Source organism: Pantherophis guttatus, chromosome 1, assembly GCF_059756535.1.
Source record: "Pantherophis guttatus breed Tessera chromosome 1, ASM5975653v1, whole genome shotgun sequence".
In the NCBI taxonomy this organism is placed as follows: Eukaryota; Metazoa; Chordata; class Lepidosauria; order Squamata; family Colubridae; genus Pantherophis; species Pantherophis guttatus.
Genome location: NC_142063.1, coordinates 167,174,334 through 167,197,436, shown reverse-complemented (window position 1 = coordinate 167,197,436; position 23,103 = coordinate 167,174,334). Strand labels below are relative to the sequence as shown.

General features: G+C 39.3%; 1 protein-coding gene across 8 annotated transcripts in view; it reads left to right on the top strand.

The window, feature by feature from the left end:
- The first annotated feature begins 3,767 nt into the window (after nucleotides 1-3,767).
- Nucleotides 3,768-23,103, top strand: part of ANKRD44 (ankyrin repeat domain 44) — a 139,433-nt gene continuing 120,097 nt past the window's right edge. For all 8 annotated transcript variants that reach the window (XM_087882129.1, XM_034429972.3, XM_087882128.1 and 5 more), the window contains exon 1: nucleotides 3,768-4,056. In XM_087882129.1, coding sequence (XP_087738255.1) covers nucleotides 4,030-4,056 — 27 coding nt within the window. In that variant the 5' untranslated portion in view covers nucleotides 3,768-4,029. The remainder of the gene's footprint in view (nucleotides 4,057-23,103) is intronic.

Genomic DNA, 23,103 nt, shown 5'->3' with positions numbered 1-23,103 from the left:
CCATTCAAGTTGTCATTTTGTGGCTGCTATTCCCACTTAACTATCTGGAGGTTGGAAAGGAAAATTGACAATTGATTAGCCAACATTCAATTCAACTTCAGATGACATTGCAAACCTGGGGTTTAAATGGGATGTCTGCTCTAGGCTCACACATTGTGGTAACTTGAATCAAGGGTTAGCACGGGAAAGCATTCATTTGTTGGTCAGGGACAACACTTAATTTGTTTAATTGGTCGTGTTGGTGGATGATCTCTGGAGGGCTCGGGATAGGGGTTACTCCTCTATCCTGGTCCTGTTAGACCTCTCAGCGGCTTTTGATACCATCGACCATGGTATGTTGCGCCGGCTGGAGGGACTGGGAGTGGGGGGCACCGTTTTGCGGTGGTTCTCCTATCTCTCCGACCGGTCGCAATCCGTGTTGACGGGGGCAGCGGTCGACCCCGAGGCGCCTTGTTTGTGGGGTGCCACAAGGGTCGGTCCTCTCGCCCCTCCTGTTCAACATTTATGTGAAGCCGCTGGGTGAGATCATCCGTGGTTTTGGGGTGGAGTTCCATCAGTACGCTGATGATACTCAGCTGTACATCTCCACCCCAGACCATCCCAACGATGCCTTGGAAGTGATGTCCCAGTGCCTGGAGGCCGTGCGGGTCTGGATGGGGAGAAACAGGCTTCGACTCAACCCTTCCAAGACCGAGTGGCTGTGGCTGCCGGCGTCCCGGTATAGCCAGCTGACGCCATCGCTGGTTATTGGGGGTGAATCATTGGCCCCCACGGAAAGGGCCCGCAACTTGGGCGTCCTCCTGGATGCACGGCTGTCCTTAGAAGGGCATCTGACGGCCGTGGCCAGGGGCGCTTTTTATCAGGTTCGCCTGATACGCCAGTTGCGCCCCTTTCTGGATCGGGACTCCCTACGCACAGTCACTCAAGCACTCGTCACTTCTCGTCTGGACTATTGTAACGCTCTCTACATGGGGCTCCCCTTGGGGTGCACCCGGAGGCTCCAACTGGTGCAGAATGCGGCCGCGCGGGGGATTATGGGAGCGACTGGGTGCTCCCATGTGACTCCTCTCCTGCGCGAGCTGCATTGGCTTCCGGTGGACTTCCGGGTGCGCTTCAAGGTGTTGGTGACCACCTTTAAAGCGCTCCATGGCTTAGGGCCGGAGTACTTACGGGACCGCCTTCTGCCACCAATTGCCTCCCACCGGCCAGTTCGCTCCCACAGAGAGGGCCTCCTCAGGGTGCCGTCGGCTAGACAATGCCGGCTGGCGACCCCCAGGAGGAGAGCCTTCTCTGTGGTGGCACCTACCCTTTGGAACAATCTACCCCCAGAGATACGAGTGATCTCCGACCTCCGGACCTTTCGTCGGGCCCTAAAAACTCATCTCTTTCAGTTAGCCGGTCTCTCTTGATTTTATGATTTTATGGTTGGTTTTAAATTTTGATATGGATTTTAAATTGATAAATTTTAAACTATGGGCCAAATTTAATTATTTTAAATCTATTTTTAATCGTATTTATGTATAAATGTTTTTATTTTGGCTGTTCACCGCCCTGAGTCCGAAAGGAGAAGGGCGGTATAGAAATTTGAATAATTAATTAATTAATTAATTAATTAATTAATAATTTATAAGGAGAATATGGCTGCAGCTGTGCAGTGAAAAGAATTGCATGGGACCCATGCAATGTTTATGGAAAGCTTCCAAGGCCACATTTTTTAAAACTTGTGTCTCAATTGCTACTTCAGATTTTCTTTAAACATACCAGAATTTTATGACACTTAGATTCTCTATTCTTGAACATTCATGGAAAACTTGCAGTCTCACATTTTAAACTTTACCCTGGAGTTTGACTAAAATAATGTGCATCAGATGCTTACATATCTTTTACTGGAAGAATATTTTTTTAATTCCAAAATTGCATAGGGTTCAAAACACTAAAGCTTACTAGTTAATCTCACTTTTTTTTAAATCCCTGTTGCTTCTTTACCCCATGGGGAAGACAGAGATGCTTTTCAAAGTTCCTTTAAAGGTGCCCCATGAGAGTCTAGGAATTATCTTTCCCCTGGGTCTTTTAAATTCATAATGAGCAGGGAAGTATGTAAACATTTAAATAAAGAGTTATATTTTGATTTTGTTTATATGGATTGCACATATGCACATTATGAATTGAAAATAATTGTTTAAATTCTCTTCTGACCCTTCCCATCTCTTATTCAAACAGAAAACAGTTGAATGGATCAGTAGTGGGTTTCAATTTAGTTTGCTACTGGTTCGCTCGTGCAACACTTCTGCATATGCACAGAAGCGTCCGGGCAGGTGGGTGGAGCAACCCACCACTGGAATGGATCCAATAAGTGAAACATTTTATGTATCTTTCATACTACCTGGAGAAAAGAAATTCTTGTTTCTTAGGATCCCCCTCTTTAGAAAGGCCTCTCTGATGTTACTTTATTGCTCACATCAGATATTTTTCAACTGGGAAATCCAAACTAAGTTTTTTTAGATATATGTATATGGCTGGTTTTCAACGTATTTTTAGGGCAGCTCACAGATAGAAAGCAAACAAGTTTTATTACTATTCAAAGAATAGCAGTCGAACAAAGCACACATACAAAAAATGTAAATAGAGCCAACATTTTATTGTATTTTTATGCCACCCATTTTGGTTTAGATTAAGTAAAAAGCAAGAAATTATTAAAATATTAGAATATTACCTTTAAAATTGACATAAAACCACCTCTGACAACATGGTATCTTCCAAGCGTCAGACAATGAGACTCGCTTATCTCCAGCCAACATGGCCTTAAGTCATTGATTTGACCTATTACATTACAACTGTACATTTAGTACAGTTGCTAAAGGTGAATTTAAACCATCACCTTTGTGGAAGGGGTCAAGGCAACATTGGAATATGTCCTTTTAAATGGTTCAGTGGAACATCTCTGTGTGAGCATGAGTCCTACCTGATAGGTTCAAGGGCTATTAATAAAAAAGCCACAGGATTTTAAAAAGGTGCAGGCCATCTACTCTTTTTAGCAGCTTTAGATGTTTACCTTCCACCAGCGCTAGCCTGATCCTTCCCCCAATAGTTCCAGTCCCCTTTAAAAACTCTTTAACTTTGGAGCCCATATCCACATTTGATGGCTGCAAATTTCATTACTGTAACTAGCCACTGTGTCAACAAGTATTTCCCTTTAATCTGTCCAGAAAGGAAGAATAGTTTTTCCACATCAGGCTTGATTTTTATACACCTTATCGTACAGCTCCTTATCTTTCATTATAAGACATGTGAAATTTGCCCTCCCATTAATCACGAAATGGGGATTTCATCCTAAATCTTAGAAGCACCCCAAAGTCCAGGATCGACCCCGGAAGCAAGAGGCTGCGGCCCATATAAGCGACGAGCTCCAAGGACAAAAAGGCTGAATTCCAAACGCAATGCCGTCAGAAGCTTGAAGGAGACACATGGTGTATCAGAATTTTATAGCCTGGCCCAACTACAACACCGAACCCAGCCGCCGCTATTTTAATTGCCGATAAATTGCGCATTGACCAAGGAAGGAGAGCAATCGCAAAGGGCAGATTTCGCGCTCGGGGGCGGCTGACACCAGGGAGCGGAACAAAGGAAACGATCCCGACGGGCTCTCCAGCAGTCGGGAGGAGCAGCTTCGCATTTCCGGACATGGAAGAGGAGGAGAAGGAGGAGGAAGGAGGGGGGGGGAGAGCCAAAGGCGCAGTTCCAAGCTACGCTCGGCAAGGGGCGCTCTTACTCAAGGCGAGCGCGGCCCGGAGAGTGTGTTGGAGTGATGTCAGGGCTAGCTGGGTTGAATGCATCCGTACTTCCTGTATCAGAGCAGGCTTGGCTAAATACCAGCGGGTTTTTCTCCTCCTGACCTAGCGAGCTGCTGCGGGAAGAGGAGGAGGAGGAGGATTGTCAGCCCGCGATCGCGCGCGTCTCCCCTTCGGAACGTGGCTTGGCATCTCCAGGCGGAGAGAGCTGCATGTGGGCGAGCAAAGCCCGGGGGAGATCATGGCAGTGCTCAAACTGACCGACCAGGTAAATAAAAAGAGAGACCACCAACAATAGAATCGGGGGACGGAGAAGGCGGGGGAAGCCCACGAAGAGCTGCTGCGTTGCTGGGAGGCTTCTGGAGAGCAGCCGCCGCTGCAGCAGCAGCAGCAGCAGCCGCCAGCAGCAAGTGAGGAGGCGGCGGCGGCAGGTCGCGTCGGAGGCCGGGTCTTCATTTTTGGGAGGTCGGGGATCCCAAACTGAGCGCCGGGTCTCCTCCTCCTCCTCTCGGGGGCGAGCCTTGCAAGCAAGCCATCTCGCGGGCTCCTGGATGCCGCGCTGCCCCAGGGGCGGGGGCAGAGGGGAGGGGAGTGCGACGATACGGCCGAGGCGGATCGCCCGTCAAGTTTCTCATTGTCTCTAGGAAATGGGAGCAGTTGTCAAAACAGGAGGCGGTGGGGCGGGCATCGCGGAAACGGCAGCGCTTCGGCCGCGTTCGCACAACCGCACAGCCCCGCCGCGCTTTCGGCGTTCGCACGGCCCGCTGACCTTTAAATGAACCACACGGACAGCCAGTCCCAGATCTCAAAGTAGCGGATTACGTTTCCGTGGCCCCCCGCTCCCTTCCCCCAGTTCCGACCCACGGCTTTTAATACCTACCGGCGCGTTTTGCCCTCCTCTTTCCTATCTTGGGATTGATCCGGCCAGAGACCTGCTTTCACGTGTTGACCTGCCTCTCCAGTGTTGGGGATGGGGGGAAGGGAAATTGGATAAGGGCATCTCCTAATAAACGTGTAGTGTGCGCCGGAGCGAGAGGGATCGAGAGCAAATCGCTGAATTGTTCTGTTACTTGTAATGCCTCTTCAGTCCCAGCTTTTTGACATGAATGGCTTCACCCGAAATGTTAATGCATCTTTATTGCGCCCCCGCCTCTCTCGTCTTCCCTGTTCAAACGTTTACACTTTATAGCGATCTGCGTTCATGGCTGTTAATTGGCTGCTCAGTCGGGGCCAGAGCCCAGTTGCTGATGAGCTCAAATATTTATGCAGCTTTTATTAAGCCAGAATTCTGAAAAAAGGAGCCGCTCCTAATAGGCTGTTTGGTGAGCCAATCCTCGGAACTTTTAGATTGGTCGAAGGACAAGGCTAGGAGGAGTGAGTTGGAGGGCTGATTGCCTTAACTTAATTAAAGCGCTTGGTGGGATGAAAAGCCACACAAGCCCCTGTTAAAAAGTGCTCTTGAGTGCATTCTTGCCAAAGAAAATAAGAAGGATCGACCTCACTGTTTTCCAAGCACAGGGATGCTATGTTTTGGATGCCAGGCAAATAGGCCCCTTTAATTCTTTTCTAGGCTGCAGGCGGTGGGTGAGTTTGGCAGAGATTCAGATGGGTTTCATAAATGAGTGAAATGTGGGGTGTGAGAGTTAAACTTCCTCCGCCTTCCCCAAGTGTGCTCCAAAGCCCACACATTATACATCTAATTTGAAAAATAGAGATTTATAACACATTAGCTTTGGAACACACCCAAAGAACTAAAAGGAAGGTTTAACTAGCGCAGTTCAAAATGTTCAGTTTAAATATTATCCTGGAATTTTGTAATAAAATTGTCTCAAAAATCCCAACAGTAGGGATTATCCCTTTAGATTTGCAGAAAAATGAAGAAATTGTTCATTGTCCTTGCATGAAATCGTATATGCTATTCATTAGGCAGGAATTATGTTTTCTTAGAGATGTTTGGGAAAGAACTTTTAAATGCATATTAAGAAGCACTTTGACCTAATTCATTCTAAATCATTTATTTCTATTAAATAGCACATTTTTTTCTAATTCTCTGATCAATAGTCAAGCAAAGCATTTAAGGGCGACACTAAGTTCCTTTAGTAGTCTAACTTGTCTCTAGAATATGCTGACTATTTTGCATTCAGTTAATTTAATCTACTAATTTTGGTTTAATTTAGTGTGTGTATAATTTGTCACAGAGGTTTTGGTCTCAGCCTTGTCCTAAAAGTATTAAGTTTTGTTTATAAGAACATAGCTTCTTCTCTACATCCAATACTGTACTGCAACATAGTGTTAGCTAATAACTTCGTGTAGTCTTACATGAAATAGTATGTATTTATTCTGTAAGGTAGACAATACATTTTGGTAGCTTAGATATTTTTTTTAGAGTTGTAAGGCTAGTAGCATTTATAAGTGCTGCCTCAGGTCTACCTCTTGATGCTGCTTTATTTTTATACAGATACTTCTAATTTTTAACAAAACACTTTCATTTTGGGTGGCTTTCTCTGGCCTCCACAGGGTAGGTCTAAATTCCATTAATTCAGCTAAGATTTGTAAATTGAACATCTTTGCTGCAGTGAATACTAAAGGTGTTTGTGCTTTAGATGTCATTTCAATGCTTAGACTTTTTCTTGAAGCCAGATTTTCCTGGGAATTAGTTATAAGGGTTTTAAAAATTTAATGAGCCTTGATGATTAATGGTATTTGTCATTTTTTTTCTTCAGAAGTGATTTTATTTAAGTTGCCCAAAGCCACTAGAACTGGGTAAGAGAGTGAGAGAAACAGAAAGAGAGACAAGACACATTCATAGGCACAACATAGTAAATCCAAACTAAATGAATAACTTTAAGGCTTAGCATTCTGTAAAAATCATGTTTTGGCTTAGCATGTTGTGATTTATTTAAAAAAAAAACATGAGAAGGCAAAGTAATATTTTAGCACAAGGTGCGAAGGAGTTTACTTTTTTCCTCATGTTGCTTAGTTTTAGTCATAGACTAATCAGTTTTAATCAGCCAAGCTTAGCAATAAGAAATCTAAGATTTCTCTGGAAGGTAAAGGCAAGAATTCCTGCTTTTCCTGAGCTGGTTCCAGCAACCCCTCCCCCTCTCCTCTCCATCCCACCCCAAGTAGGAGAACTTCTGATTCCCTGGAACTTTTTCGTTGGTTAAAAAAGAGAAGAGTCAATCCTTGCCAGTAGTCTTTTCCTCTGAAGGCTGGGGAGCAATCTAGAGTGGTGGGAGAGGTACAAGGAGAGACTGTTTCCATCCCTACCAATTGCAATAAAATTAGACATGTTGGGCTTTTGAATATTGACAAGAACAGCTTGACTGGTCATCTTAATCCAGTATTTTACCCCTCAGAAAATGGGCAACCAGATGCCCATTGGGTGCCTAATAGAGCAGAGACCACAGACATACCATTTTCCCACTCTTGTTTCCCTGCTGGTATTTGGAGGAGTGCTACATTCAGTCTTCAGGATTAATAGTTTTTGATAGACTGGTCCACCCTCTACCCCCACTCCCCTTTTGAGACCATTGTATTTCAAATTCTGTTTTAAATTATCATTGTTAACCATTTTCAAATAGCAAAGCTGGGAAAGAACAGCAAATAAATAAAATTTCTGTCAAAGGAAAAAGCATGAATAGAATATCATACATTCAACAGCCAAACATTATGCATGCTTAAATTGCCTCCCTTACAAATAGACTTAGATAATCTCTTCTGTGCGATACAAATATGGCCATTATCTTAGCTGTGATCCTAAATATATCCCAAAATTGTTTCCAAATTATTATTCTTAATAAGACAAAATGACAGAACACTCTTTTTAAACACATTTAAATGTAAATAAAATTTTAATTACATTTTTATTCTGGCTCCAGCATGACTACCTACAAGCAATTCAAATCTATATCAACTCTCCACCCCTCAAAAATTGCACACTTGTGGCTTATTGCAGCTGTCACAGCAGACACTATATGTTCATCTTGTTGAATTGATTGATTTTTGCCAGATGTCTTTAGCTATACTGTCCACATTTGCTACTTAAGGCTGGCGGTGCTTCAGCAAAAGCCCATTTCAGTCAGTGCGTTGTCCTGTTAAGAACTAATTTCTGCTTTTTAGGGAGAGAAGAGACTTGTGGTTTGTGTCAACATCCTGCTTGTGAGTGTTACATGAAGGTTGATGCAAGAACTTCTGCAATTAACTCTTGTGACACGCTACAAGACACCATGCCCCTGGATTTGCTTCAAGTCTGTGAATTTGAATGCAGTGTTACTACATGCTTAGCCAGAAATAAATGTGCCTCTTTTCATGATATACTTAGCATGGTACATTGCATGAAAAACCATTTCTAAACACAGATAAAGTTCTGTGCAGGAGTAGAGTATTGGTTCTATGATGAAACAAAGACGTTATTTTGCAAGTGACAAGCCAATTCTGCTTAACTAGTAAAACATCCAGAGAAAATACCCAGCAAAATCATATATATTCATTGATAGAGTTGTATAGATAATTGCTAAACTAAGGTACTTTCAGATGAGAATCCTGTTGACGTAACTCACAGATTCTTCCTAGATCCACACATTGATTAGTTTTGTATGTTTTATTATGCTGTGGTTGGCTCCTCTATGGTATATTGAATAAATCACAATAGGAGAGATTACATATTTCACCAAACCCAGTGATGAGTTACAAATAGTAATCATGTGCTTGACTTAATATGCTAATCCAAAACCAAATAATTTTTTCATACAAACTGATCAGTGTGATCCTCCATTACTAATCCTCCCATGTTGCAGGTAGTCCATGACATACAACAGTTCATTTAGTGACTGTTCGAAGTTACAATGGCACTGAAAAAAGTGACATGACAATTTTTCAACTTACAATCATGGCAACATCCCCATGGTCATGTGATCAAAATTCAGATGCTTGGCAGCTGACTCATATTTATGACAGTTGCAGTGCAACTGCATGTGAACACCTTTTGTGACTTTTTGATAAGATAAGTCAATGGGAAAGCCAGATTCACTTAACGTCCATGTTACTAACTTAATTGCAGTGATCCACTTAACAACTGTGGCAAGAATGTTCTTAAATGGGGCAAAACTCACTAAACTAAACAAATACCTCGCTTAGCAACAGAAATGTTGATCTCAATTATGGTCGCAAGTTGAGGACTACCTGTATTTTTGGAGTGAGTGCATAATGGAGTGAGTGATCTGTATAATGGAGTGAATGCTCCACTGCTAGAGGTTTTTAAGAGATTAGACAGCCATTTGTCTGGAATTTTATAGGGTCTGCTGCTTGAAGCAAGGGGGTTGGACTAGAAGATCTCCAAGGACTCTTCCAACTCTGTTATTCTGATATCTGTTATTTTCCTCCTGTTGTAGATGAGCCATTAAAAACAGAAAGGCAGAATAGTGACTGGTGGGAGAGGTAATATCCTTGCCTCACCAGACTGAGTATGGTTAAGGAAGCAAACAGCCGTAAACTGAGTTCAACCTAGAGTAAAATGATCAACCCTCTCACTGAATCTTAAATATTCTTTAAACTGTAACTCTTAGATTATGGTACTTAATTCTACCGCAACCATTTGTTGTACCCCATATCCCACTAAAGCCACAGGAACAATAAGGAGTCCATTTATTAGCGCTAGAAATAGCTTTAATGTCGCCTTCAGAAAATATCGCAATATGTTGAAGAAACCAAAATGATCCTAAATTTGACAGAAACCATTAGTGATTTCAGGTGACTTATATTGTATTCTGGCATAACCCAGCCATCACTGAGGGGATATAAACTCTTTCTTCATTACTATTCTGTCAACACAGTCAGGGTTAAATAAATCTAGAGGAAGCACTGTAGTCAATATGACCAAAGGCCTGTTTCACGCAACACTCTGCTCCCTCAATGGGCAAGGAGATGCCAGTGGAAAGCCCACAAGCAGGACTTTAGCCCAACAGTCCTTTTCACCACAGACACTGCTATTAGTATAAAGTTCAGCTGACAAATCATTTATCTCTGTTTGCATTTAAAGATCTCTCTCACAGTCACTCTATAGCCTGTGGTCAAAATTCAGTATTTTGCAAAAATGTGAACTCCGCAAACTTGTTAACCAGAGTAATGATGCTTTTAAAAATGCCTTTTTCTTTTATTCGGTTCATTGTTTGCTTTTTGAACACAGAATTTCAGAGAATCGCCATACTTTTATGACATTTTCAGAGCTAAAAGTATGGATTAGGAATAGGATGATTGCCACCATCTCCTCAGAGCCTTGCAGATAAGATTTGTGTTTATATTTTAGCCTCAAGGAGGGAAGAGATAAAATTAACTGTGTTTATCAAATGGCTCGTCCAAAAGAAATCTAATCAAAATATGTGCCTCTCCCAGAAAGTAATTAGCTACAACTTTGCTTTTCGAATAGGGAAGTGCAGCAGTCTATAAAAGTCTATTATATTATGTGTATCCATCGGTTGGGTGTGCATGCTGGGCAGGTTGCGCTTTCTCGAAATATAAATGTCATTCACCAAAACTCTTGATTCTTAAGATAGTTTTTTTCTGTGCCTAATGTGTGACTTGTAACCTTTTCCACCTAACTGCAGCAGAGGGATTTGGTTGTCATGCCAACGTTTGAATAGACGGGAACCTTATACTGTGCAAGCATTCATAGATGTCCCCTGGTAATCCCAAGGCCATATCTGACCTTATAACGAATGTTTTTTGGTTAGGTCTGGAGAGGCAGGTAAATTTTGCTTATAGCTTTCTTATAATATGGTTCCTTCTGTAAAATGGCAACATAATCCCCACTGCAGCTTTAACCAGCATAAACGTTTTGGAATCATGAATGGAGTCTGATTTGTCTGTAAAAGTTAATTTAATTGCAGATTAAATTAAATTCTTCTTTCCTCCTCTTTATCTTCCTTGGATCAAGCTGATCTACCTATGTCAAAAATAAGCAATCTAATGTTCTCTAGATACTTTCCCCAAACCTTGGGTGTGCCTCAGTGATACTAGTAAAGTGTAATTTTTAAGATAGATTTACAAACACCATAAACCCATCTACATATTAAGGAACCAGGTTTATGGAAATTTATAGTCAAAAACAACAACAACAGAAAACAGCATATTGCTTATCTGGTCTATGCATGATACACATTTTATAGTTTCTCCTTTTCCTTTTCAAGCTTCAAGGGAATCATGAAACAGATATTGAAATATATTTATTCACAATATTGTTTAGGGTAGGCTGTTAAAAGCATGAGAGAGAGAGAGAGCGAGAGAGAGAGAGCATGGCTGGCTCAGGTATTCTGGGAGTTGAAGTCCATAAATCATAAAGGAAACATAATTCCTCACCTCTGGCTTAAGTATTTATAGAGAACAGCAGGTGAATGAAGGCTGCTGTAGGAAGTCCTGTTTATGTTCAAATGAAATCCTGTTTCAGCTAAAAGTAAAGATATGGATATGTAGGAGATAGGCCCAGTATCTATCACTTTGTCCCCTTGCACAGTTTGAGCCTACCTGCATTTCAGAAGCACCCCTAATCTTCAGAATAAATATTAATAGAATATTACATTGGATGTATTGGGAACTCATCAAATTTGCAGATGATACTAAACTAGCAGGAATAGCCGACACCTCAGAAGATAGGTTCAAGATCCAGAAGGATCTCGACAGATTTGAACACTGTGCCCTATCTAAAAAAATTAAATTCAGTGTGAATAAAAGTAAGATTTTACACTTAGGCAAGAAAAACCATTTGTACAGGAATAGATTGGGTGAAACTTGACAGTATACTTGAAGTTTCTTTATCATGTGATTAAGAAATGTAGACAATGAATGCTGATTGATCCTTTGTATGTATTTTTCTCAGATACATGTAGAGCATTCAATATTCTATGCTGTGTAATAAAATGAATAATGCAACAATTAAAATCATAACTCCTAAAATAAAACATACTATTGAGGAAATAGTAGGAATTTCCTACTGGAATATACATTGGCAGATTATTCAAGATTATTTATTTTTAATTGAATAAAACAGTATTTCTGAAACAATCTTTTTTTTTTCTTTTTTAGATGAAATTGAATGCATTGCAATTGGGGGCAAAGAAGATTTAGAGGATATACTTAGGTGGCAAGCCAGCTAAATTTATTTCTTTATTTCTGTTAGCAAGAACTAAAATAGGAAACTCCTGACTCACCCAAATACAGTTGAGCTCATTGCCATCTACTGGTAGTGACTAAATGATACCATGGCACTATCCACACCAAAGGCATAATTTTAGAAAAAACATGCCGTCTTTTGAATAAAAATTATTTTAGAATTTTTCTGAGAATGCAGACTGTTCTTCTGCAGCATTTGTAAGTAGAGTCTTGATAAATTTATAAAATATTTAGAGTGGCATATAGATCTGAATGAATAAATAAGCACAAGAATTGGAACTGTATGTGCCATTTGGCCGGGCTAGTTGGAGCTAGTCTCAAACTTGGGAAGATAACAGATTTGAGAAAGCTGGGTTGAATAGTTACATAAGTTTTTATAGTAATGAATGGGCTATTCTTTTGGGAAATGGTTCTCAAATCCTGTACTGTTGTTCAAAGAGAATGAATGTTATGAAATGCAGCCTAATCCTAAACCTTGTAGTTAGGTCACTGTTAGTCTTTTAGTAGAACTTTGACTAATTCACCATTTCACTCTCTCTTTTTTTTTTTTCTATGATGATCTGCAAGTCTGAGAGTGTCAGTTTCTACATCTTTCTTACTTCCTCAAAAAAAATCATTTGGTGCACGCATATAAAGAGGAAGTGAGTATTTTGTAAGAATATTTTGTTAACATATGCTGCATTGAATATTAAGAGTCAACATTCATTTCTTATGATATATTTAATAGATGAGGAATCATTTTACCAGTTGCATATACCAAGAGTTTTATGAGTCCTTTAGGTAAGTAAGAAAGAGCTTAGAAGTCTTAAAAAGCCACTCACTACTGTAATAAAGGAATATTCATTTTTGCCTTTGACTTAAATGTATAATCATAAATCCAGTACAGCTCTCTAGTGTTGCCTTGTCATTTTCCTGTTTACAGGATTTTGGTCACATTAGTCTTATACCCTTGGCCAATAGTGTATTTCTCTGTTGTAGGAAAGAAAATCTAACAAGACTTGCTAGAAGATAAGAATACTTGTTGTTTGTGTTAGGCCTCCTGCTTATTTAATAACCTGCCCAGGTTATTGATCTTTAACATGGTAACAAGAGAGGTTTTACTAATGATAGCTAGCTACACTGCCAAAGCATCATCACATTTTGCCAACTTGAGCATGCCAAATTATCTGGCTGTTTTCATCTTCACAGTGGGCCCTTGTTAGTCTAAGACTAGCATTATTGTGGTAGTACATCAATTATGAACTTTGGCTTTGGGCTCTTCCTCATGACTTCATTAAGGCCTTGAAGGGACAGAGAAATAGAAAAACATATTTTGCTGAGCCCTATTATGCTTTAATAATGAAGCCAGGGGGTGGTGATGTTCCTACAGTTTTAATGGTGGATTTTCCTGGTTTCATTTATTCTGTCATTTATTTTAATATGGGGTAGGTTGTGTCAGATGGTTAAAGGAGTTGGGGGGTTAGTCCTTTGTCAAACCTTGTTCTGTCTTTGTGTAAGCGTTAAGAGGAAGCCGGAATGGTTTTTTTAAAAAAGTGTTAAAACAGCAGTACTTAAATATTACTTAAAACTATTTAGAACAGGTAAAATCTAATTAAGGGATACTTTTCAGTCTGCTGCTGGGTCACACATTTTATAAAGTAAACAGTTAATGCTTCATTCCCTGTGAAAAAGTTTGAATATATTTTGAGATCTACTGGAGTTCTAATTGTCTAATTGTAATTCCTCTAGTCTAGGCTGAAGTTTACTTAGCTGAAGTGAATTTACTTTCTCTTGGCTTGCCCTTGAAGGGGGCATCTGAACACATTAAGAGCCAGTACTGTATCTGAAGGGAGCAAGTTCTGGTACAGAATCTCTGTCTGCAATTGGTGGTTTAAATCTCTGGTTCATATGCAAGCCATATGACCTCACCCTCAAAGACCCCCTGTGGTAGGCAGAGATCAAATGCTCTGAAACTGCAAGCAGTGACTCCTTCAGCAAATTCTGGACTGCAGCTTTCTCCAAAGATGAAACTGCAAACAATTGTCTTGGGTAGGATTTACTCTTTGCTTCTGTCGTGATTAGTATATTGAGGTTTATAGTTCCTATGGCTGGGCTGAGACCACCCAGAACCAGCAGGTCAATTGCAATCCAGGCCTCATTCTTTTGCACTGGTGATTAAAACCTGGTGACCTACTAAAGAGATGCAGGGTCTAAATAATGGCAGACATCTGTCAAGAGCTGGTTTCACACTGTTTGTATAGGACCAATATATATATAGAGAGAGAGTCTGCAGTTTAGGCAAGCTCACAGTGTAGCATGCATTGCCAACTGGCATCCCTTGCTTGCTTGCTTGCTTTCTCTCCCCCCCCTTCCCCTTCCTTCCCTTCCCTTCCCTAAAACAAAAATAGTAATCCAATCAGTGCACCAGATTTGCCCTTCTGACATCTGTTTATAGTTACCTGTTTAGTATGAAGCAGGCAGAGTTTAAATCTCTAGCTGTAAACATTGAAACAGCAACCCCCTCTCTCTGGCCATATGTGCTCTTTTCCAAGTACCAAGAATCTAGAAATAATTGTTATCTACTGAGATTGTATGTTCATGCTGTTATTTTGCCAGAAGGTGTGGGTTTGGAGAAATATGGCTTCAATTAAGAACTCCCTCCTACTTTTTCTTAACACTGCAGCATCAAATTCTACTTTTCCTCCAGCATGTAGCCCTTTTGGGCCTTGGCTGTACTTTTTCACTTGTGCCGTAATGCATCTTGCCCTGTTTTGACACTTTCCAATTCAATTTCAGGTGAGTTGGAACTGCAGCTCCCAGAATTATGAGCTTGGCTATGTTGGGTGGGAATTCTGGGAGTTGCAGTCCCCGCAGAGTTGGAGGGACCAGCATAATAATGTGCTTATGGCAAACTGTGTAATAGATCCTGAGCTATATGTATCAAATCTCATATTGTTTCATGTTTTTTCCCCCTGAAAACTATTTAAAGGAATTAGGGTCCAAATGCAAGACCAGATTTGGAGGCTTTACCTATACATGCTATAGAACAGTTTTCCTCAACCTTGGCAACTTTAAGATGTTAGACTTCAACCCCCAGAATTCCCCAGCCAGCATGAAGTCCACACATTTTGAAGTTGCCATGGTTGAGAAACACTGTCCTAGATAATGGATTCCTGCAAAATGTGATGTTAAAGCAACATATTAAAAATGGCATACCCAAGAACGAGAACTAAAAAAGTTATACATTTAAAAGAAACATATTAGACACCAGATCTGAATATTTATTATTTCTATTTAAAAAATTTTTTAAATCGACTTATTTAGGCAGAGCCATTTCCTTTGGCAGAAAAAGAAAAAACAGTTTTCATTTTTGAAATGCTTTTCCTTGTTTTTGTCCTCTGTACTTCCACAAAACTGCTGTAACAACTGCCTCTGATTCAGCTATACTGTATTGTAGGATAAAACCAAAAATCACGAAACATATCTATCTCAAGAGTCCTATTTCTAGAAGTAACATCCATGTACTCGTGTACTCCCACTCACTGTTTCCTGTCTTTTGGTCAGTTACTTCATCATAAAGCAACCTGTTTTGTTAACCAACAACTACTAAGCTTTTTAAAATTTATCTTTATTATTTTTTAATTAAAAGGGGGGCATAAAAATAGTCCAATCTTTATGCAAGGTAATATTAGTTTTATTGTTTAATTCTGTTAGCTGGTTCTATTAATACTAGGAGCAATATTTCAGGTTTTGGATATTCTTTTTTACTGATGAAAATACCTGTCATCTTAAGACTATTTCTGGGTTAGAAATTGAATCTAGCCAATACTATTAATGAGAAAGCAGATATATCATCTGTGGGGCACTTATGATGTCCAACTTTTCCTGGTGTTTTTTAATTCCTTAGAATCTTGCAGAGTCATGCCACCACCAACAATTTAGTTTCTTGATGGAAAAAGAATAGGTATATTAAGCTCTGAAAAAGGCTTAGCATAACTAAAATGGCCCAAACCCATCTAGAATAACTGTAGCTCCACCTACTTACATGGCATCAAGATATCTGGGAAGAATGTTGAACCAACTCTGTTCTGGCCAGAGTTGTAATGTTTGACTCAACTCTCTTTTTTATTCTGGAAACCACAGTGTTCCATAAATGGTTGCAAGTATTTCATGTGTTTGTGTTTTAGTGTGCTGAAGTAATGTGATTAAGCCTGCTTTATCACCTAAGCTTAGATTTTCTTTCACAGATGGACTGTTTATTCCTTTTTTCAATCATTAAGCTGGATATCATTAAGCCATATTCATTTATTATACTTTGGGAAAGGGAGGAGCTAAGTCAGTGTTGAGTGACCCATCAGCTAGCATTGTGCCTAAGGCAGGACTAGAATGCACAATCTCCTAGTATCTTACTTGTTTCTTTACCAATACACCATATTAGATATCTATTAGATATTAAGCCATTTATTAAAAGTATTTGTTGCCACTTGGCAAAATGGCAGGTACTGAAAATTGGTTGAGTCCTTTGGTTTGCCAAAAGTCAAGGTACAACTATTATATCTTAAGTTTATATTTTGCCTTTTATTCTGGAGTTCATAGCAATGTACAGTAGGTTCCTTTCTTCCATTTTTCTCAATAATAATATTGTGAAATAATGGCTGAGAGAGTGACTGATCTGAAGTCATACAATGAGCTTCCATGGCTGAGGTGACTAGAATCTGGGTCTCCATTCCTATTCCAAAAATTTAACCTCTGTGTCAAAAATAATTCAATAAAATTATATTAAAATAAAAAATATCTAAAAGATCAAATTAACTTTAACAATCCTAATAGACACACACATTCCATCTTTGTGTGTGTGTGTGCGTGTGTGCGCGTGTGCACCAAAAGCTAGGGACAGTGAACCAGCTTTCACAAAGACTTTCATAATCAGGTGTTGGTAAAGACTTGTGTCATCTATTTCTAACCAATATTTCTGAGTAGTAGAATATACAACAGCCTCAGATGGAGATTCAAGATTATGAATAGTTTTATATACAGGAGAAAGGAATTCCAATGTGCATGTATTTTCTATGTGTACATGCACTATATCAAGTGCATGTACACAATACTTATTTCAGAATGAAAATAATATTTACACAAGGAAACAGAACATGATTAAGTAATGTGGAGTTGAGATTGATGTCAAAGCTGTGAAAGTTTCTAGTTTCTAGAAGAAAGCACTAAGATCTTAGTGAGTTAAATGAGGAAATTCAACAGGACTGCCTGCAGTTTCAAAACTGCGTTAAGATTTATTGGATTTGGGCAGATGTGGTTTTCTACTGTTTAATTTAAAAGCTGCCCTTGTGGCTAATTAAGTCCTGATGACAATGTAAATCTATTATTATTTTGCTGAGCTACTGAGTGATATGGGCTGCTAGAGTGACAGAATTCGAAGGACCTGGCTTTTGATTTTCATGATCTAAAATGTCTACACAGTTGCCCTCAGCCAACTTTCAACATCTTGCCATGTGTCAACAATTGCTTTCTCTTTCCTTGTCTCCTTCCCCTTCAGCTAGATGTTGCATATCTTTCCTTGTGAAGCATACTGCTCTGTTTTCAGCAGTCTTGGACTCGTCAAGAAAATGATTGGTTTAGAGGATAAAGAACTCTACACTAGTGGAAAGAGTTGTCTTAGAAGTAATTGGTATTTATTCACGGTCTCATCATTATTCAGTTTCTTTATGCTGATTTCATTTTGCCTTGGGTCCATATTCCAATGTTAAGATAATTATTTGTTCCTTTCCAAACTATGTCATTCTAGCTAACATGAAGTGAATGTTGTATAGAAGATTTCTGACCTTACTGATAGAGATCCGCTGTGAACCATTTCCCTCCTCAGCTGCTTCCCCAAACATCTGGCTTCCTTCAAAGAGAGAAAACACAAACAATTTTTCCCCCATGCTGGTAGTTTGTTTTGGTTGTAGGCATGATAGCAGGAATGGTAGCAACTTCTTTGAGTTCTAAGGTTTTCTAATTTAGTTTTGTATTCTGGGTTCACAAATTATATGAAGGTTGCCTTTCCTAAGCTGGTAGCCTCCAGATGTGTTGACTGAAGCATGGCCATTGTTGAGAATTCTTGGACTCAAAGTCTATATGATTGGAACACTTGCAGGTTGGGGGAAGTTACTTAAAGTCATAATATATTTTGTTTGATCTTAATTTAATGTGTTTTGTTAACGTTGTAAGGCATAGTTAAAACTTGATATGCTATATAAATCTAAATAAAAAATAAATAATGTATTTAATACAAGTGTGAGCAAAGTCGTATGGGACATAAAAAAGAGGCGGGGATAAAAATCACAATCTATACAAGTTGTGATGTAAGTTGTCAATAGTATCAGTATGAGCAGTGATATTGGTTAAGATCTACAGAGTTGTTGGTATTGGTTGCTACGTAGCTTTGAGATTAATAAATGCTAGAGTGGAATGTGTATCAGACATTAAAATGAAAATCCTGTAGGGAAAGTATAGTTGGGAGTAAGGGTGACATCAGAAGATTATCATCCCCTATTGTGCTAAGCTGTCAATTGTGTATATATCATTTCTCAATATCATAAACTTTGATTTACAGAATATAAAGGCTCTTGGAAATAACCTGAAAAGGGAATCAAATCATATCACTATCATTTATCTAAGATTCATAGTAATGAAAGAAATTTAGTAGATTCTTTTTTTTCTTTTTACATTGCAGAATCCTAACCTAAAGCAACCCTAAATTTTCATTATATTTTTAAAAACTTTCCTCCCAAAAGGTATCAGGTAGCAAGTGATGGTTAAATTCTTCACCTGAGACATTGAAAGACTCGCTTAGTCCAGTAAAAGAAGACCAGGGGAAAGTTGACTACAGATATAGTACATAAGAGCAATTTAGTTTTCTGCTGCAGCCTTAACATCCCTCTATAACCCTCAGGAAAATATATATGGTTAGACTTTAAAATTAAAAAAATCCCGGAACAAAGCTCTCAGCTCTCTCTACATGAATATCCACTCCTGATATCTCTATTTCATCTCATGTGCTTTGTTTCTATGGAAAACTGGCAGTCAGAAATCCCTGCTGGTTGATTTTTATTTTTATATTTAATCGACATCCTATCTCTTATATATGAATTAAAGAAGTGTATATAAAACTCCTCTTGTTTATCCTTCATAAAGAACCCAGTTGAGAACCACTGGCCCAAAGTCTTCCACTGAGCTTCCATAACCACAGTGGACTAAAACCCACTCCTCTTCCTAGACCAACTGCACATTGTAATTTATCAGTCAGTTATCCAGTAATTTTCAGTAATCTCAGTATCAGCAGATTCAGAACTACTTCCTGATGGGTTTTAGAGTAGACAGGATTGAGGTATAAGCTTAAAAGTATGCATTTATTTATACAGTCAAAAACCGGTATATAAATACACAGGTGTAGTCAACGTTCATGCATGTGTCTGAATTAATATAGTCTATGTAACTGCATGCAATTGAACAAACTCTTTACAACAGTCTTTGTTTTCCAAAAAGTAGTAGAATTTCACTGTTCAATGTTCTGCCCCGGTACAACGTGTGAAGAAAGTACTGTGCAGAATCCAATTGAAGCAAAGCCCCTTTCAACGCAGAAGGCAGATCTTCACTGAGTGTGAAACTACACATACTTTAATTACATAACATACTACATACTTTTTATTTACTCTAAGTGTATGGGGTTAAATGCTTATATATACCTTGTTCGTTTTATTTAGATATTTAGATTGTGCCTAAATATTTAATTTAAATCATTTTCACTCCGTCCCTTTCTAGTCCTACAACTGGACTAACAAAACAACAAAACCCTGTAATAATTACAAGCAATGTTTGACAAACTTTATAATTAGAGTAGTAAATAAAAAAGAAACTCTTGATGTTTCAGTGTTGCAAAACTGGATTCAAATTGTAAAGCTTGGCTAAGTCAAAATAGTTTTACTTAGGGCCAAAACCACATTTGCATTGCTGCCTGTTCGGTCTTTCTGCTTGGTAAGTGAGATGTCATGGCAAAAAAGACCTTCTGCAATGAAGACTTTCTGTGATGAAGAAGCATTGGGGGAAGAAGGTTTAGGGATGGAGAAGTGTAGTAGATCTGCACTTGGTGGGAAGGTAACAGTGTTCCGTGCGCCTTTGGCGTTCAGTCATGTCGGCCACATGACCACGAGACAACTTTGGACAGTGCTGGCTCTTAGGCTTTGAAATAGAGATGAGCACTGCCCCTAGAGTCAGGAACGACTAACACATATGTGCGAGGGGAACCTTTACCTTTACCTATTTTTATTTTCTCTTTCCTTTTTTTAAAGTAACATTTTTGAAAAAAAAAAAGAAAAAGAAAGAAAGAAAATACACTTCAGAAATAGTTCTATTCCAAGTCCACCCAGTAGACTGAATTCTGGAATCGCAGTGATGGAACAAAACATTTGGAGCAAAAGCTGACGAAACTTTGTGTTTGTGGAATGTTGATTGCTGGTAGGAAGCGAAGGAAAATGTAATATGGGGATGCCTTTGATAAAGCTATGAAGGATGGAATAACAAACGGGAGGCTGTCATTTCCTTTACAGTGCCCTCTAGGCTTTTGTTATCAGACTGATGACAGAACTTGCATAGGTTCAGGCTACCATAACTAAATGTATTATTTGTGGCTTGCAGAGAGAGAGAGACTTTCAGTGCAGGTTTTTTAGATGAAAAGAAAGCCTGTTCATGTCTGCCATTTGAGATATGTTAAAATATAGCAAGAGTATTATATAGTTCTAAAAATAAATCCATAACTTACTATTTCTGAAACACATCCAAGGGCTCTGTGTTATTGAGGCTCACCTTAGCAGGGGTCCCAGTGTTGACTCACCAGTAATATTCTGTCTGCTATACTGCTCTTCCTTCTTGCTCTCAATGTCTGCACAGGCAAACAGAGATGAGAAGTTGAAATGCATCAGCATTTTCTCTTCACCTTCTGGCTCTCCTTCTTATTTAATGGTGGTGATAGGGACTGGGGGGACCTTATCCAAATCTGTAGCCAACACCGACACATCAACAAATTGTATTACACATACTTTTGAGTATATGTAGACGTTGTGGCCACTGAATCCATTCAGAATTAGTGGTCAAATTATCACTTGTAATGTGAAAAAGTAAAAAAGATAAATGTACAAAGAATAATCATACAGTCTACTGAATCGATTTTAACTATGTTTACGTTTAAATCAAATCAAATTTATCTTTTTCCTTGTCCTACCAGCACTACTTCATCTTGGAAACAGCATGCCATTTGAAAGCCAAGCATGTTGTCAGCGCTTAAAAAGTTATACACTCTTCCTGAAAGGCAGTTATAATTATGTGGTATAAACAGACTTTCATCAGCATCATATGTCCCATAGTATAATATTTTTTTGAGTTGTATTCAGCCTATCTATTCTCCTAGTTAGTAGAAGAGATACTTTCTATCCCCTTCCCCTTATTTACATACACTTATTTACACAATAAATCAGAATAGAATAGAGACAAGTATGCGTATAGAAGAAAATGTAGGATCAAGTGAATGAATAATGTGAAAAGAAGTCTCATTACATTGTTTCAGTCTTTTTAGGTGCTGTGTTTTGTTCAAAGTACAGGAAGGGCTGTGCTTTTCTACATGTGATCTTTGACTCTGATTGCTTTAGAGAGCAGAGAACGTTGTGCTGTTATTTCATGTGCTTCCAAGGTAAGGGGAATGTGTAATCCAGACATTTCCTACAACTTGAACATGCACACTTGACCACTTTCTCTATCTTGAAAAGCAACCACAATAATTGATGGACAAGCACACAGTTATCTTGGACATCTCCTGTTTTTTATTAGGTTTCCTGAAGTGATTTTCATAGTTGTTCCTGTCTTTGTTTCTTCAATATTCCACTTCAGTTCAAGAATCTTGTGTACCTTCATTTGTGTGCCCTTTTCAATAGTTTCAATAAATATTTGCATTTTGAGTCCAGGAGTCCATTCTTCTGTATCATGTTGCTGTCCAGATGCTTTTAACTGCAATGTCTCATGTCTCCCAACATCCCCAATACAGAACACCTGGGTTGGAAAGGCTATGCTGGCCATTTGCTGTGGCATATATTCAAACAGCTTACATTGATTGATTGATACTGATTGATTACTTGATTATGTGCCATCAAATTGCAGTCAACTCTTAGTGACCACATAGCTTTCTTTTCATGATTTTCTGTCCCTCGCCCAGGCCTTCAGCTGTTTCAGTGGTGCACTCATTGGTATTGTAACTGAGTCTATCTACCTTACTGTTGTATGACCTCTTCTCCTTTTTCCTTCTACCTTTCGCAGGATTGCAGCCTTCTCCAGAGTTTTTATAGATGTGGTCCTAAACCAATGAAGCCCCAAATCGGTATATACAATATAATAAAGTGGCAGATTTTTAAATGTGTTGCTTGGGATTGCAATGGGAGGTGTTTTTTTTTTCTCCAAATCAGCATATCTGCAAAGAGAGGTTTGGAGCAGTGGTGAAATCCAAATTTTTTTACTACTGGTTCTGTGGCGTGGCTTGGTGGGCATGGTGTGGCTTGGTGGGTGTGGCAGGGGAAAAATACTGCAAAATCTCCATTCCCACCCCACTCTAGGGGAAGGATACTGCAAAATCCCCATTCTCTCCACACTCCTGGGGGAAGGATATTGCAAAATCTCCATTCCCACCCCACTCTGGGGCCAGCCAGAGGTGGTATTTACCAGTTCTCCAAACTGCTCAAAATTTCCGTTACCAGTTCTCCAGAACCTGCAAGAATCTGCTGGATTTCACCCTTGGTTTGGAGCCCATAGCTCCTGCATGCTCACCTGCGTTCCTTTCAGATTTATGTTACCAGAAGCTCACACTATAGTATTTGCAATTTTTTTTTCTTTATTTCAGGTCTGCATTTGGAGCATAGGTAAAATCAGATTTATTGCATAAAAATCTTTTGTTTAATATTCTTAATATCAGAGAGTACTCAAAACCTGCAATCTCATTTCTAATTTCAATGATATAATCCATTTTATTCTGTTAGCTTTGTAAGCCAGGCCAGTTATTATAAGCTTAAATTATGACCATCTCCTACTCACTTCAGTTATATTCCCAGTAATATAAACAGTGTTGTTATCACCA